Below are 13,692 nucleotides of genomic sequence, written 5' to 3' on the forward strand. Positions count from 1 at the left end.
TTTTATAAATTTTTCGGACATGCATTTGCCCATATTTTTATTTTGTGGCATTTATTCACTGGGTAAAAATATTCGTTTTATGTTCATATAGTATATTTATGTGTAATTCACAATAAAATATATTTTAACAAAATTACAAAATTACAAAAAATATCGTAAGCTAAGTATATAATTATTTCCGCTTTTTCAGCGGCTGTATAAAAAGGAAATTAATTATAAGGAAAGTTTTAAGTGTAAGGGCGTTCGATAAATTATACATTGAAATAAATATTGCGAAGATAAAAAGTGTAAGTATGAAAACCATACAAAAGATGTAGTAAATATTGGACTTAAAAAAGTATTTAAATTTGCATTTGAAAGAGAGAAAAGAACTGGAATATTTGTAGTGGTAATGCTAATAGTCAGAGTGAGTGAGAGTGAGAGTGAGAGAGAGAGAGAGAGAGAGAGATATTACAAAAATAAAATAAATTCTAGAACTAAATAAGTACAAATATTTTATTTTCATATTTCGCTACAGGTATTACATATATATAAGTATGTATATATGTATATGAAACTCTACAAGGCAGTTAGGGTAATGAAAGTTGGAAAGCAGCGAGAAATTCCGAGACAGAGATTGAAGATAGTGTGAGAAGATTTCACTTTTTATTTTTTACTTTGGGTGTGAAAATATCAAAAAGCGGGAAAGTGTTTGGAATAGTTGAAGGCTAAGAAGTGTAAGTTGAGTAGAGGAGGGGTAAGAAAATACATATTGGCTGATTATTCACATACTTATGTATTATTTCTTTACATGCTAGAAGTAAATATGTAAGTCTTTGAGGTTTTTACTTCCATTTTCTTTTACTGTATATTAAATTTATATTTTTTTCTTTCAGTTATTTTATACTTTCACGTTCTAATTGACCACAAGTAACTACACCTGTGTAAGAAGTAATGATGACAGTAAATGATTGATAATCAATTTTTACATTTATTAAAAAACCAAAAAAATATTTCAAGTATTTGTAAAGTGAATGAAGTCAATGAAAATTTGTAGTCACTTCAAATTTGCACTTTGTTGCGCCAGAATTGAATGGACTATAAAACTGCATACCCAAAATTGTAAATTAATTAGAAATTAAGAATTAATTCTGCATACAAAAATAAAATTTTTGCTCACATTTTTTTAAATTTTTTTTTTTAATTTCGAAATTTGATTTGTGCATTTTTTTGGTAGATTTGCTTTGATTTTATTTTTACTGTTGATTTTCCTTTGATTTTTACTTTTTTTTTTTGTAGAGTTTTAGGTGTAGAATGAATTGTGATTTTATAAAAAAATATTCAAAATTAAGTCTAAAAAATGTCAAAAAAAAATCAAAAGTTCCCACTATTCACACTCCTCTTATTTTGAACACAGGTGTCTACTCTCTCATGCCGAGCATCCAGAAGCGCTCGCTTATACATACACAGTTACAAAAAACTACATATACACATGCACTTATCCGCACAAGCGTGTATGCGCAAGCACCTGCAAGCGCTTAAGTGCCTGTGTAGTGGTAGTAAAGTGCGTTTTTTTTTCTTTGAGTTTATTTACAATTAAATTTAAATAAGTATTGTCTGCTGCTGACACCCAGCTGGTAAAAGCATTGCAGTTTCTGTGTTGCAGTTCACGCTGCTTTTTCTTTACTCTTTCTCCTTCTCTTTGTTTTCATTCATCTCCATATATCTTAACTTATTTCACTAAATAGCGTCAATCAAAAAGTGTTCGCTTTCTGATATTTTTCTCTTTATCGAAATGCCTTTTGCATTTGCTTCCTGCACCATTTCATACTTTCATCTACAAAGACGCAATGAACGGTGTCAGATCGGGGAATTTGAAAATGTTTTGTGGACGTGAACGTTGCACGCGCACTGGTGCCTGCACTGAAGCTTGACGCGCCTGCGCAAAGTTGCCATTGCCATTGCCATTCAAGTAGATGCCGCACTGTGAGTTGCACACCTCGTCACGCAGAATGGCGTCCTTGGGCCATTGGCGAATCAGTTGACCACAATCGGTAATGCGTAGCGAGGCGCATTGTGGCTGCAAGAAGCGAAGACATTTAGACATTAGCATTTGCTTCAATTATGAAAAATCTATATGAAAGGTTTTATGATTAGGTAAAATTTAAAATTTTGACTTACGCCTTCGGCTGAGCACACACAGCTGGTGCAAGGTGAGGGGAATGCGGATTCGCCAACGCGTACATGTCTGTTGCCAATTTGGCAGCCTTGCACATTTTCACGCCAGAGGCTTAGATCGATTTGCGGCATGGATGAGCAGGGCACGCGTGGATTGCTGGAAGAGAGAGAGAGGAAAGGAGTGAAAAAGTCGAAGAGAAATATGTACAAATTGAAAAAATCGTATTACGAGTTCTTCGAAAAAAATTTTATATTTTCAGTATCAGTTTAAAGGCCATTTTTTTTATTAAAAAATACTATCCTGGGTATAATTCTAAACCTTTTGATGGAAAATATTAAATTTTTTTTAATTGTAATAAATATATTAAAAGTTAAACATTTTTAAATTATTAAAAATAAATATTTTCAAAGAATTTTATGTTAAAATATCGAAACGTATAATATTTTTGAAACTCATTTTTATAAACAGTTTTATAAATAACTATTTTTTTTAATTATCAGAAGAGTTAAATTTTTTCTAAATTATTTGTTTTAAACAACTTATTCTAATTACCAAAACACAAAACTTTTTAAATATTTTTTTTTTTTAATTTTTTGTTCTTTAATTATCAAATAATTTATATTTTTCGTATAGCTTTTTTTTAACTAAATAATAAAAAATACTATTTTTTGTTTTTTTTTGGAAGTATTTTTTTTTTTAGTTATCAAGCAACGCACTTTTTCTTATTTAATGCTAATTAAATAGTTTTTGGTTTACTAAATTATAAAAAAGAAATTTAATAATAATTTATTATTAACAAATTTTTTTTAATTATCACAAAATAACTTTTTTTGTAGTTACCAGGTAGATACCTATGAAATGAGACTTTTTTCAATATCAAACGTTTATTAACAAAAATGCTTACAAACTTAATCTTCAAAATACAGGGTGGGCCATATAGCGTTTGCTTTTTGAACCACCTATTTTTTTAAGAATGGTAAATGACATGTCAAATGTGTTCATAATTTACTTAAAGGTTTAATGTCAAACCGAAACGAAATGGGACGCTATACGCTTCAGCAAAATTGGGAAATATTGAAAACCTATGTATTTCCAAAGTGGTGAGTCTTCTTCTTCTTCCGCGGTTACAGTAAATAGCGAGCGTTACCGTGACATGCTCAACGAGTTTTTGTTTCCAAAAATTGAAGAGGATGACATGGACGACATTTGGTTTCAACAGGACGATGCAACTTGTCACACTGCCAAAGTTACACTCGAACTTTTGGCTACCGTTTTTGAAAACCGAATAATCAGCCGAAATTCCGATATCAATTGGCCGCCTCGGAGCTGTGATTTGAGACCGTTGGACTATTTTTTGTGGGGAGCCGTTAAGGACAAATGCTATGCGAACCATCCAGAGACGATTGATGCTTTAAAACACGAAATCGAAGTTGCCATTCATGAAATTGGAGCCCAAAACAATCGAAAATGCGCTTAAAAATTGGGTTCATCGAATGGCCTACTGTAAAGCCAGTCGTGGCAGTCATTTGAACGATATTATTTTTCATTCATAAATGCCAATGTTCAATCTTCAAAATAAAAAAAAAAGTTTGAAAAAATATTGATTAGCTTTTTTTTATTGCCGATTTAGCAAATTTTACATGGCCCACCCTATAATAGCCATCGCTAGCGAAACATTGTTGCATGATACGTAACAACCAATGAACTGAATATTGTTGACAGATGACAAGACATTTGGGAAGGTTTAAAAATACTCCTGGCGACACCTTTGGACTAATAGCTGAAAGTCTCATTTCATAGGTATCTACCTGGTAATTTTTTTTGAAAAACTTTGTTTCTTAATTATCAAAAATATATATTTTTTTCAAATAACTTCCTTTTGAAATCTTAAAAATTGAATTTTTTAAATTAAGTTATTTTTGTTTTTTTTTTAATTAAAAAAATAAAATTTTGTAAAATAAAACAAAATTAAATTTTGAAATTTATATAAATTAACTCTTTTGTAATAAAAAACTAAAAACAAAATTAATAATTTTTTTTCTAAATACTTTTTTAAAATAATTTCCTTTTGAATTATAAAAAATTGATTTTTTTTTTTAATTTTTTTTTGTATATTCAAAATAAAATTTTATTTAAATTTACTCTTTTGTAATAACTTTTCCTTTTAGTTATCAAGAAATATAATTTTATGAATAATTTTTCAAATAAATTTTTTTTATGTGTTTTAATTATCAAAACAATTTATATTTTTAATATGATTTTTTTCTCTAAATTATTAATGAATCAATTTTTGTAAACAATTTTGCTTTAAATTACAACAAATACAATTTTTGTAAATTAATGTCTTCTTAATAACTTTGTTAAAAAATAATTTTTTTTGCAAATAACTCTTTTCCAAATTAACCAAAAATTAACTTTTGTCAAATAACTTTTTTTTAATTATCAGAAAATAAAATTTTTGAAATAAATTTTTTAGATATAAAATAAAAAATTGAAAAGTTTTATTACTTTCAAACATTTTTTTTGGTCAAAAAAATAAATTTTTTTAAATACTACATATTATTTTACAAAATTTAATTTTTTAAGTAATATTTTTTAATAATTTTTTTCGTAATTTAGAACAAAATAAAATTCACGTAAAATTTATTTGTGTTTTCAAATAACTTTGATATTTAGTTATCACGAAATTAAAGTTTTTCAAATAAAATTAGCAAGAAATGGAATTTTTTAAATAATGTTTCAAGCAAATTTTTTTTTAGTCATCAGAAAATTGAGTTGTTTAAATAAGCTGTTTTTCAATTATCAACACTGGAATTTTTTTTAAATTCATTTTTTAATTACCAAAAAATTTTTCTAATTACCAAAAAATTTAGTGTTTTTTTAACTCATTTTCTTCAAAAAGGTGGTTTTTCTAGATTATTAAAAAATACCTTTTTTCAATAACTTTTCTTAAAATTAGCATCAAATAACGTTTTTTAAATCATCAAAAAATGTAATTCTTAAAATAATCTTTTTTAATAAACATTTTCTTTTATCAAATTCCATGTGCTTTGAGGCTTTGATATTTAAAAAATTAATTAAATATAATTTGAATTGTCTACTCACAGGAAATTGCTGGGCAGATCCAAGGCAGCACGTTGCATATCACCAGGTACCTCCAAGTTTTCACAAAGAACTTTAGCCAGTGTGACCTTACGGATCTCAGCCAGTTGCGCTTCAGTGAAACGTATTTCAGGATTAGCGTTCTCATACCTGGAAAGCATTTTTTTTTAATTCTTTCTCTAATTTCACACCATTACACAAATGAGTCACAACTCACCAGAACCGGTCACATTTACGCAGCTGACGGAATTGAATGCCAATGATACAAGCCAATGTTGGACCAACCAAACCACCTTGCAATGGACGTTCTGTCATAGAACCAGGGAATAGATCGATATCGTCAACGGATGCATAGATTTTCTTGAAACGGTTAATAACTTCATTCGGTATTTCGCGACTGAGATCACTCCAGGTAGTGGCGCGTTTTAGATTGCAGAGAGCGCGATAGTTGTTGTAACTGGGTATGCCGTGGTCACGTGCTAAAAAGAGGCAAAAAAATTATCACAGATTCTCAGGAAAGTAAACTATTGATTGTGTACCTCTTTGAATATTGAGCGCAATAAGATCAATACCAGAGAAGGGAATTTTGCGATCCTCGAACAAGTGGTTGGTTACCTCACCGGTAATGAACTGATCTAAAGTTTCCATGGGGGTGGCGACTAGACCGCGCGTGATCTCGTCAATAATGCCGGGCTGTGCAAAAATTAGATATTTGTTTATTCACTTCTACTGAACAATTTATGAAATCGTTTTTCTTACCTGCAGAATGGCATCCATGCGGAAGAATCCATCGCGCAACAGCAGTGGTGGGTCGACAGGTTGGTGGTTTACACTCAAACGTGGAATATGTGGGCGCAACAGTGAGTGCCCAATACGGAAAGCGGCAGCAGCGAATTCGTTAAAGATGATGGGGCTGCAGGAAGGATTATAGTCCTTGTAGTAACCTTGAGGCAGTAACTTCAGGCCATACAAATTCACAGCATTCCAACTGAGCACACGTGGCAGGAATTCATTGAACACCATTTGTTGCCATTCGGCGTTAACTATGCGACGCGCTTGATAGAACAACTGGTCGCTGTTCCAGTGTGGATTCACGCCACGCAGTCCCTCGACAATACGATTGTGTTCGCGCAGAAAAATGGTATGCAAAGCAGTGAGACCTGGCTGCTCGGAGGCACGTTCATCACCGCCAATGAAGCAGAGGTTGTTGCGTGACTTGCATTCGGGATGAGAATTGGATTGCGGCAGTAACTCTTTGCCAAACGAACGTATGGTAGAGTTCAAGCGGCCACCGAAGCCGCGCAGCTTATTCACGACACAATGATTTTCACCGTAAATCATGGACGCATCCAAAAAGTGAGTGTTCTGATTGATCTGTTCGCGTGGACCTAAAGTCAGCTGACCAGGCAGCGATCTCATCGAAGGGAAGCAGAAACGTTCACCGCTGGTCACATTCACTTCGGGGAAGAAATAGTCACCGGGCGGCACCGGGAATGGATTACATTCCGGATGTACAGTTTGTGGCGAATTGCAACGACGACAGCTGGGTATAGATTCGTGGAAGCCTTTATGAATTGGGGTAAGCGTGAGATCGTGATCGAGAAACTGTGCGAACTGCATGACCATCAAAGAGTAGCGCGTATGCAAGTTGGAGATATCCGGATGGATAACAGTCGAGATGGCGCGTGGATTGGGCAGCAGGCTGCCGGTGACCGACAGTAGACGCACCTTATTGATGCCATCGTCATATTGCGAAGGCAAAAGGCGTGAAAATGTGGTCAGTGATTTGCCCCAGTTCGGATTGCGTAAATTATTGCAGTAACCGGTGACAGTACGGAAGGGTGAAGATGTGTCGCAAGCAATCAACGGATCATCGCACTCGGCCTTCACCTGTTGAGTCGTACCGCCAAGAATGGCATTAATATCGATGGTTTGGAGTGTTTCTGAAAGCTCATTACGATTAAAGTTACTGTCGAATGCTTGACGTTTGCGACGATTGATGGAGTTCAGGGTATTCAAAATCTCATTGGAAGTCAACTCGAACATGAGCGAAGAGTTGGCAAGTGCGAGCGCATTGCGATTGGCCTTGCTGAATGAGGCGGCGACACCATCGGGTGATTTGGCGCTGATGCCACCATCTGTAAGTGAGCAAAAAATGCACAGAATTAGAAGATTATAGTGTTACGCGTTAAGGCATTACGCTTTAATGAGAAAATGTGAAAATGTGGAAGAGAACAAACACTTACTCGACAACCACGATTCGTATTCAAAACGTTTGCGTTCCTCCAATTCAATCTTTGCGCGTTCCACGGCAGCTTCCAACAGCTCAATATTTATTTCACTAATAGCCTCTTTCACTTCAGGTTCCATTTCAACGTGCTCGTGCAGCTCAGCCGACTCGGGATTGGATTGCCAGGGATGTAAGTCCAATGTGGGAATTTGGGCGCAGTCGAGCACTGAATTTCTTTATTTGGATGAAAGTGTATTGATATGTTAACATACAAAGCAAGTAATATACAAAGCGTGCCAAAAGTCATCTTACAGGAAGTTATCCTCGCGTATGAACGCCTTCGATTGCACCTTCTCGACCTGATTGGAGGTGCAGAGCAAGCCCGCAAGCGTTGTCTGACGTATGCTCTTCAGCTGCACCAAAGTGAATGATGAAGGGGGAATATCATTTTCATACCAGAAGCGATCAGACTTCTTAAGCAGCTCGAATTGACGCGTCAGCAAACAGGTAATCGTTGGTCCAAACAGAGCGCCAACAGCAGGATCTTCAAGGAGTGCGCCCACTAGCAAATCGACGTCGTCAGCATTTCTAAAGTTGCGAAAATGTGAATGTGTGAAAAATCGTTTTATACTCGAGTGACGCGGCATCGGAATGCCTTGCAACTGCTTGCTTTCTTTCTTTTCTTGGCTTAGTACACTTACTGATAGATATCTCTCAAACTGGTGATGTGTTCCTCAGGTATGTTGGAGATTTTGGCCAGAACTTCGAAAGTGATATTAGCAGAGTCTGCGCCTGAGTACTGCTCCTGACACATATCCAAAGCGTGACGATAAGAGGGAATGCCATGGTCACGTCCACGGTGTATGGCCAAAGCCAGCTCAGTCCAACCATCTCCATTTTTGATGGCAGGAATCAGCGACTTCTGCAAAGCAGCGACCGAAAGCAATTGTGTAGCTGACATGGAATGCGAGATCTGTAGAGGAAATAAGTTGAAAATGTCATCAGATTTGTGATTATTGAAAAACTATGACAGCTGCTTTACGACTAACCATCTCTGGTGGGTACATAGTGAGGAATGCGGGGAATGCGCTATTGGCGACCTCAGTATAAACGCCAGCGCGATTGGTGCTCGAGTAGTTGGATGAGTGCTTCTCAGCAGTGAGTCTAAAGAATGAAGAAATAAATTATTAAAAATCATCCCAGCGTGCTTTCAAATCCCAACTCACTTCAGTCCCTCCTTGGCGGTCGTCTCCTGACCCAACACCAGAGGCAAGAATTCACTATAGGTGATATGTTGAATTTGTGCGGTCACAATGCGGCGCGCCTCGAAGAAAACATCCTCCTCCGACCAATCCGGATTTAAATGCGCCAACTGCTCGCCGATGTTGTTATGTTCCTGCAACAGCGCACGATGTAGCGCGCCCGAAGCACTAGTCAGCTGACAATATTTGCACGATTCCACCTTAACACCACCGCTAATGTAAGTGCGTAAATCCTGCATATCCTGCACCGTAGCGCCATACAGACCAGAGCCATCTATGTAAGCTGAGGCTACATTCATTTGCTCGCGTTGACCTGGAAGTGTAAAAAAAATTGATCAATTTTATGGGTATGAGAGTACGTGCCAAAAAATCTAACTTACGTCTCGCGCAAGCTTCCGCATCGTAGGCGGGCACTGATCGTTTGTATTCCTTGCAATCTACTCCACGCCGCACATAGCACTGTTGCAGCTCCTCCGGGTTCTTAGAGCTGGCATTCTCATTGCAACACTTCGTACTGGTCGACAGCTGACTCACTTCGTACAAATCGTTAGCCAATAATTGTCCCCAGGCTGGTAGCATGGCGGTGATATGCGGATGCCGCAGTTCGGCGTCAACATGATATTGCAGCTGATCGATAATGGCGCTGGCATCGGGTAGGGCGTGTGTGCCATGCGAGGTGCGCGGCTGGCTAATGCCATCGGCATAGTCGGGTGCGAGGAGACGTAGCAGCACATCGCCACGTGCGCCCCACTTACGATGGGAGACGTTGTTACATTCGCCGCTCGGTTGGCGGTATTTACTCGGTGGGCATACTTCGGTGTCTGTTTGATTGCATGGCTCCAGTGAGCGAGCTCGCTCTAGGCGCAAGGCAGCAAGAGCGTTCGCCTGCAAGTCGTCAGGGGTGCGGAGAGCGTGTGCTGCGGCAAAAAGGCAGCTGAAATGAACAAAGAAAGTAAAGGTATAATTAGTTTTATGTTTTCCAAATTCGAGTTTTTCAGTAAAAAAAATGTGCATAAAGCTTTATATTTAGAGTGGTGCGTATAATTTTCAAATTTGTTAGCACTTTCGAATAGTAGACAGTGCACTCGCCACTGTAGAAAAAACTGCGATAGGGTGTGATATAAATTTGTCATGTCTGACTGGTATAGAAATATATTAGACAGGGTCGGTCGGCAAACGAAAGAAAAAGTTGAAGTGGACCCCCAACGTATCTGTTTATTATATCTCCAGAGAGTTTCGGCACCATAAAAACTTTTTTAAATATCCTTCTGAAAGCTGGTGAAATGGTTTTGTTATTATAACTCTCTTACGATTATTATTATGAGCGGATTTAGCATTGCGGCCAGAAAGAACTCTTGTACCCTTTTGAGGGATTAGAATTCAGTTTTCTGTTCCGCAATAAATTCTAGTATTTGCGCTATTTTATTGCGTTTTTTCTCCTCTGGTAAAATTTGTTTACCCACGTGTTTGTGCCGCGCATGGATCAGTGCTGGGAACGATGCCAGTATTTGTTTGGTGGTTTCATCTCCCTCCCTGCAGAACCTGCAAGTTCCATTGTAGTACCTATTGTTTGATATAGAGTTGTGTCGGATGAGCAATTCGGAGTTGTGCCGTCTAAGATATCCATTTTGTTTCATCCAACTCGAGTACTTTAAAATTCATTAAATGCTGATTTGAACTGTTTTGCTAAATTCGTAAGTAATCGGAACTCAAAAGGCATTAGAACGATCAAAAATGTACAAAACTTGCTTAGGCTGAAGTAATGATATATTTTTGAAAAGCGGATATCAAATGACATAGTTCTAATGGAATAAAATTTTGGCAGTTTTGGAAAGAATCAAAGAAACAATTTTTTATGGGACCGCAATCGTCTCAACATGGGCTGTACTCGTCAGTAGTGGACTTTCGTAATTTTTTTGTAACCCTTTCTGAAGTATATACAGTTGAAAACTAGCGCTTCACTTGAACAGTATTTTTCACTGATTTGATGGACCTATTTGACTATAACTCGAAGTTACGAGGATCCCATTATGAAATTTGATTGAATTACAAGGCCCAGTAGCAACTTTTAATAAAAAACTAAAAAAATTCAGTGGGCGTTTTTCAAAACTAAAAATAAAAATTTTCTCAATAGTTCTTGTTCTAAAAATTTTTTTTTGAAAGCTTATTTCAAGTTTTTTTTTGTTATAAAATTTTTTTTCAAATCCTGGTATTAAAATAAATAAATAAAAAAATTTTAAAATAAGAAATATATAAAAAAAATAACAAAATTAGTTTTAAAATAAAAAAAGTTAAAAAGAATTTTAAAATAAAAATTTAAAAAAAGGTAATAAAGTTAGTTTCAAAATAAAAAAATAAAAACAAAAAGAAATAAAAATAAATAAATAAAAATTAAAATTTTTTCAAAAATTCCTGTTCTAAAATTTTTTTTGTTTGAAACTCTTTTTTCAAAACAATTTTTTTTGAATTTTTATTTATTTTAAAGAATTTTTTTTTGTTATAAACTTGTTTTCAAATCTTTATTTTAAAATAATAACAAAACGTAAACAAAAAAATTTAAAGGAAAAAATATTAAAAACAAATAAATTAAAAAAGGTAATAAAACTAATTTTAAAACAAAAAATATTTAAAAAGATTTAAATAAAAAAAATGTTTAATAAAATTTGTTTAAAATAAAAATTAATTTTAAAATACAAAAATATTAAAAAAAAAAATTTGATAAAAAAAGTTTTGAAAAAAAACAAAATTACAAAAAAAATCTTTTTAAATAAAATAAAATTTAAAGTAATATATGAAAATATTTGAAAGAAGCGAAGATTTTTTCACTCTAAAAGACTTTGCCACATTTTCAACCTTGAACAAATCTCAAAATTATAAATTTGTTTCAGTTTACTTTAGTATCCTTAAGCCCACACATAAACTAATTTTGTAAAGAATTTCCAGCAATGTCAAAAATATATGGATCACTTGCCATGGATTCGCTCACATGCAAATTATTCGAAATTCGTAATTCTTCCCTCCCCATTAAATTACCTGTCTGGGTATTAAATTGGTCCAGTTGGGCATCAAAACATAGCATGCAGGTATTAAGAGAATGGCTGCTCTCTTTCTAGTTGTTGTTCCTTTTATTTGACATTAGGGGTATTCTTAAGCTGCTTGAGGACTATAGATATCGATAAGAATGAGAATGACAAACTATGTTGACATTTCTCTTCAGTAAGGTTTGGGAAGTCAACATGAATCTTTTAATAACAGAAAAATGCTTGTAAATTGTGGAAATTTACTGAAACAAAAAAAACAGTATACATCTTCTTGCGAAGTACATAAAGCGAAATGTTGATGAAGGAGCCCAAATCTCAATTCGTCTTCATTCTCAACTTTTGGCCTCTTTCCTTCGACTAAGTGGAAAATATTACGTAAAAGTCTTGGCTTACGTGCATATAAAATACAGGTTGCGCAAGAATTGAAGCCAAATGACCATCAATTGAGCTCATTTAGACTTATTATTCAGATTTGTTGGAAAAAGTAATCAAAAATTTGACTGATCGAATGGACCATGTAACACGTTGCCGCGGACATAAATAATGCAATGAATGCAAGAAATAAATACCACGAAATTATCTACCAGATTATAATGAAACAAAATCATTGCAAAATTATTTCTGTTTTTATTGACATTTTAAGTTCTCAAGCTTTTTAAAAATCTGAGAGTATCGATGATAGAGGAGAAAATTAAGTTGAAACTAAGATTTGACCTTATTTTATAGCGAAAATTTTATTAATTCCTAAGAATGTAATTAATTCCTTCCATTTTCCATCCGTCGGAAAAAAAAATTAACGAGTCGCTTTGTTGGCGTAAAAGCAGACTCATACTTTTAGAAATGGTGTAGTGGTTCAGAACCAAGGATTTGAATGCTCGGTGGTGGAGGTGAAGACGAAACCACTCAATAAATTTTTCTCCTTTTCACTATCCTTAAGATGTTTAGCAACCTTCTTGATACACAAATTTGTTTTTAGAGGTTCATTTTTTGCCTACTACAACTTTTTCTGCTCATAAATCAAATTTGGCGCTTTCCTTTGAATTTGTTAGCTGATTTAGATAAATTTCCTACAAACATTAGGACAGACATCGTTTTGTTCGAGAGTAAATTACTTACAAATAAGGTAATCGCTCTCAAAATTTCACGCACGGAGATTCGAATCTGTGCACCTCCGAATAGTAGTCACGGACCAGGCCATTCGACTTCGACGGCCGTTATTATAAATAAAACCTGACTAAAAATAAAAAAATGCTGACTACTTCGCATGCTAATTGCATTTTATGCAAAAGCCAGATTTCTCACCTTCAACAAAAAAAAAAAAAAATAATAATAATAAATAAAAAAATAAAAAATACAAAAATAGAAAAAATAAAAGAATATTTTAACAAAAAATTCATAATATCGGTGAATACAAAGCGATTTCATGCCACAATGCGCTTGCCGAAAAACATTTTTTATTAATATTATTTCTCAGCTAGTAAAATTTTACTTTGCAGCGAAATAATAAATTGATCTATTAATAATTTGCTATAATTCTGAAAACACAATCCTCTTTTTGTTTTTAATTTTTTTTTTTGCTTATTTTCACAACTTGTTCATATCTATTCCTTTCATTGTTGTACCGCATTGCTAATTCTCAGCAACACTTTTCACGTAGCTTGAAAACAATATCCGGCTTCGATACAAATTTAGGCTAATTAGTGGAACGCCGAAAAGCAAAAAGGCTATTTTCATTAAACTGGTTTTTCATAATTCTTAACTGTGTACGCTTTTTTTATTATTTGATTCATTCTACCTTTTCAGGTATTAAATGTTTATAAATAATTAAAAAAAAAAACCAAAAAAAAGTATATAAAAAATTAGCTGCTTGATTGGCATCTGTTCCAAGGATTGGCTTTT

At 34.3% G+C, this 13,692-nt stretch overlaps 1 protein-coding gene across 1 annotated transcript in view; it reads right to left on the minus strand.

Annotated features, from left to right (window-relative positions):
* LOC129247010 (uncharacterized) overlaps positions 1 to 13,692 on the minus strand; it is a 106,841-nt gene continuing 93,149 nt past the window's right edge. Inside the window, exons 3-14 of the mRNA XM_054885833.1 lie at positions 9,133 to 9,686; positions 8,717 to 9,065; positions 8,540 to 8,654; positions 8,192 to 8,463; positions 7,803 to 8,078; positions 7,507 to 7,724; positions 6,020 to 7,398; positions 5,800 to 5,953; positions 5,478 to 5,739; positions 5,264 to 5,410; positions 2,161 to 2,314; positions 1 to 2,059 (exon numbers count right to left, since the gene is read on the minus strand). Of these exons, the coding sequence (XP_054741808.1) occupies positions 1,817 to 2,059; positions 2,161 to 2,314; positions 5,264 to 5,410; positions 5,478 to 5,739; positions 5,800 to 5,953; positions 6,020 to 7,398; positions 7,507 to 7,724; positions 7,803 to 8,078; positions 8,192 to 8,463; positions 8,540 to 8,654; positions 8,717 to 9,065; positions 9,133 to 9,686 (4,123 nt within the window). The 3' untranslated portion in view covers positions 1 to 1,816. The remainder of the gene's footprint in view (positions 2,060 to 2,160; positions 2,315 to 5,263; positions 5,411 to 5,477; positions 5,740 to 5,799; positions 5,954 to 6,019; positions 7,399 to 7,506; positions 7,725 to 7,802; positions 8,079 to 8,191; positions 8,464 to 8,539; positions 8,655 to 8,716; positions 9,066 to 9,132; positions 9,687 to 13,692) is intronic.

The sequence above is a fragment of the Anastrepha obliqua genome, chromosome 5, assembly GCF_027943255.1.
Source record: "Anastrepha obliqua isolate idAnaObli1 chromosome 5, idAnaObli1_1.0, whole genome shotgun sequence".
In the NCBI taxonomy this organism is placed as follows: Eukaryota; Metazoa; Arthropoda; class Insecta; order Diptera; family Tephritidae; genus Anastrepha; species Anastrepha obliqua.